The sequence below is a fragment of the Malus sylvestris genome, chromosome 11, assembly GCF_916048215.2.
Source record: "Malus sylvestris chromosome 11, drMalSylv7.2, whole genome shotgun sequence".
Classification (NCBI taxonomy): domain Eukaryota; kingdom Viridiplantae; phylum Streptophyta; class Magnoliopsida; order Rosales; family Rosaceae; genus Malus; species Malus sylvestris.
In genome coordinates this window covers 23,285,395-23,287,478 of record NC_062270.1, presented here as the reverse complement: position 1 = coordinate 23,287,478, position 2,084 = coordinate 23,285,395, and the positions used below count along the sequence as shown (strand labels likewise).

At 39.2% G+C, this 2,084-nt stretch overlaps 1 protein-coding gene across 1 annotated transcript; it reads right to left on the bottom strand.

Moving 5' to 3' along the window:
- Nucleotides 1-1,219: 1,219 nt before the first annotated feature.
- LOC126591023 (pentatricopeptide repeat-containing protein At1g62350-like) lies at nucleotides 1,220-1,823 on the bottom strand. The gene has a single exon (XM_050256549.1). The coding sequence runs from the start codon at nucleotides 1,821-1,823 to the stop codon at nucleotides 1,386-1,388; it is 438 nt and encodes a 145-aa protein (XP_050112506.1). The 3' UTR covers nucleotides 1,220-1,385.
- Between the last annotated feature and the right edge of the window lie 261 nt (nucleotides 1,824-2,084).

Sequence of the window (2,084 nt, the reverse complement as noted above, 5' to 3'; positions counted from 1 at the left end):
CCTGAATAGAACGATCCATACTTACTCATACTACGATTGCATAATTTACAAGGTTTAATTTGTGTGTTAGTTTCTACCACATCATTTGTCCAAAGGGTTGGAGCAAGTTGAGATAAGTTTATAACCTAAAATTTAAGTTTTACTCCAAAGGTTGAAGTAGGTCTAAGGGTTCAGTCTCTGTGAAGAGTGGGTTTTGATTTGAATTATGAGAGGCCTTCCTCTAGTTCCTCTGCAGCTTTTTCTACACTTTGGAAAGCTCTATGGAAGGCTAAGGTTCCAAATCCAATTAAAATTTACTTATGGAAATTATGCAATGACATTCTCCCTACTAGATCGAATTTGGTAACTAAACTAGATATGTCTATTTTGCAGTTTCTTTTTGGAGTCAGCGCTGCTGCATGTGGCCAAAAGGTTGTCCATTCGCCAAGGCAGTTTGTTCTCATCCTCACTTCTAAGCAAGGTTATACCACATTGCTTGTACTTGGCAGCTATTAGGTTTGTATTTATTCGGCGTGCTCGTAAAAGATCCGGCAATTGTGGGCCGTCTAGCTGGTTCGCATTTGTTAGACTATTTGAATGCTCAGCCCGACTCGATTGCAAAACCAATCTCTTCTCGTTCTCGGTGGCTCCCTCAAAGTCCTAACCAATGGTTAAAAGTTCATATAGACCGAGACTTTCACGCTGCTACCGGTCAAGGGGAGCTGGTGTCATATTCCGTGACAAAGCCGGTAGCTACACTCAAGGTTTCGGATCCTGCCTTGGAAGAGTACTTAGCTGCTTGCGATGGCGTTCACTTGGCATTGGACAAAAACTGCCCCCAAATACATTAGTTAGTCCCACTGTGAGGCTATATCTATATAGATATAGACTTATGATATATATATTTATTTATTTAAAAGGAAATTGATGTAAATAAAAAGGGATCAATATTCTCTTTCATGACCTCATTTGAATTGGAATGAATAATCCAGTGTTTTCACCAACAGAGTTGGTCCATTTTTTGGCATCAAAACCCTCAATGGCGATGAAAGCCCGCCAACAGAAAATTATTTCATCTACATAAGACATTTGGGGCATAGGTAGGGCGGTAGGATAGTAGTAATTTGAAACTTGGAAACAAAAATTGTTTCAACCCAAACATGAGAATGATAACTAAAACCAAAACTAGGATCGCATACCTAACTCTGCCTAACTATTTGAATAAGACTTCCTAAAAGCATTTACAAGACAATACTTTGTTAATAGAATCAGGGTTACTTACTCGTTCCAACACAAACTGAAGTGCTGGATTAATTTTTGTAGTGTGCAGCAGATCGACCATCTACCAGTAAAAGACCTACTTAAACACCACACACAACGGATTGTATCATGCCTTGCAGTACTATTTAGTCATCATCTTCACTCTCTCTTTTCCATTCTTTGTCTTCCAATAAGTCTTCAGGTGGGTCATAGACGATCATATCAGGAAATAGCTCCAAGAAGTCATCTTTCACCTTTTCCCTCAGTTCTGAGTACGGGAGGAGGCCCTTCAATATTACCCTAAACGGCAGTGAGATTGGAGGATCAGGTGATTGTGTCATTTCACCATATATCTCCATTGCCTCCAAGGACAAACCACTATCTAGGAAAGCCCTCATGATGTCCCCAAAAGTATGTTGATCAAATAGAACTTCCTCTATCTTCAAATCTCCCCAAACCTTATTTGTTTTATCCACCTTTTTGTTTCTTGCAAGCATCATAAGCATGTCCCTGTAAAAGAACGTGTCCGGTCTATACCAAATCTCTTTACGAACCACATCATATATCTTGAAAAATAAAAACATTATGTATTAGTAAAAGAAAACATTGCAGGATAGCCAATCAACATGCATATTTCCTTCCTCACTAAGCCAATCAACATGCATATTTCGTTCCTCACCCACCCCAGCCAAAAAGAGTAAAATGCTCCTTTCCTTTCAGAAGAAATATGCATGTGCACTTGTTGATGCAATATAAGAAACTTAACTAAACGGAAAATAAAGGACCAAATAACTCTAAACAGGTCCTATGGTTGATCGACCCCAAAGTGTTCCCGAATTGCATGC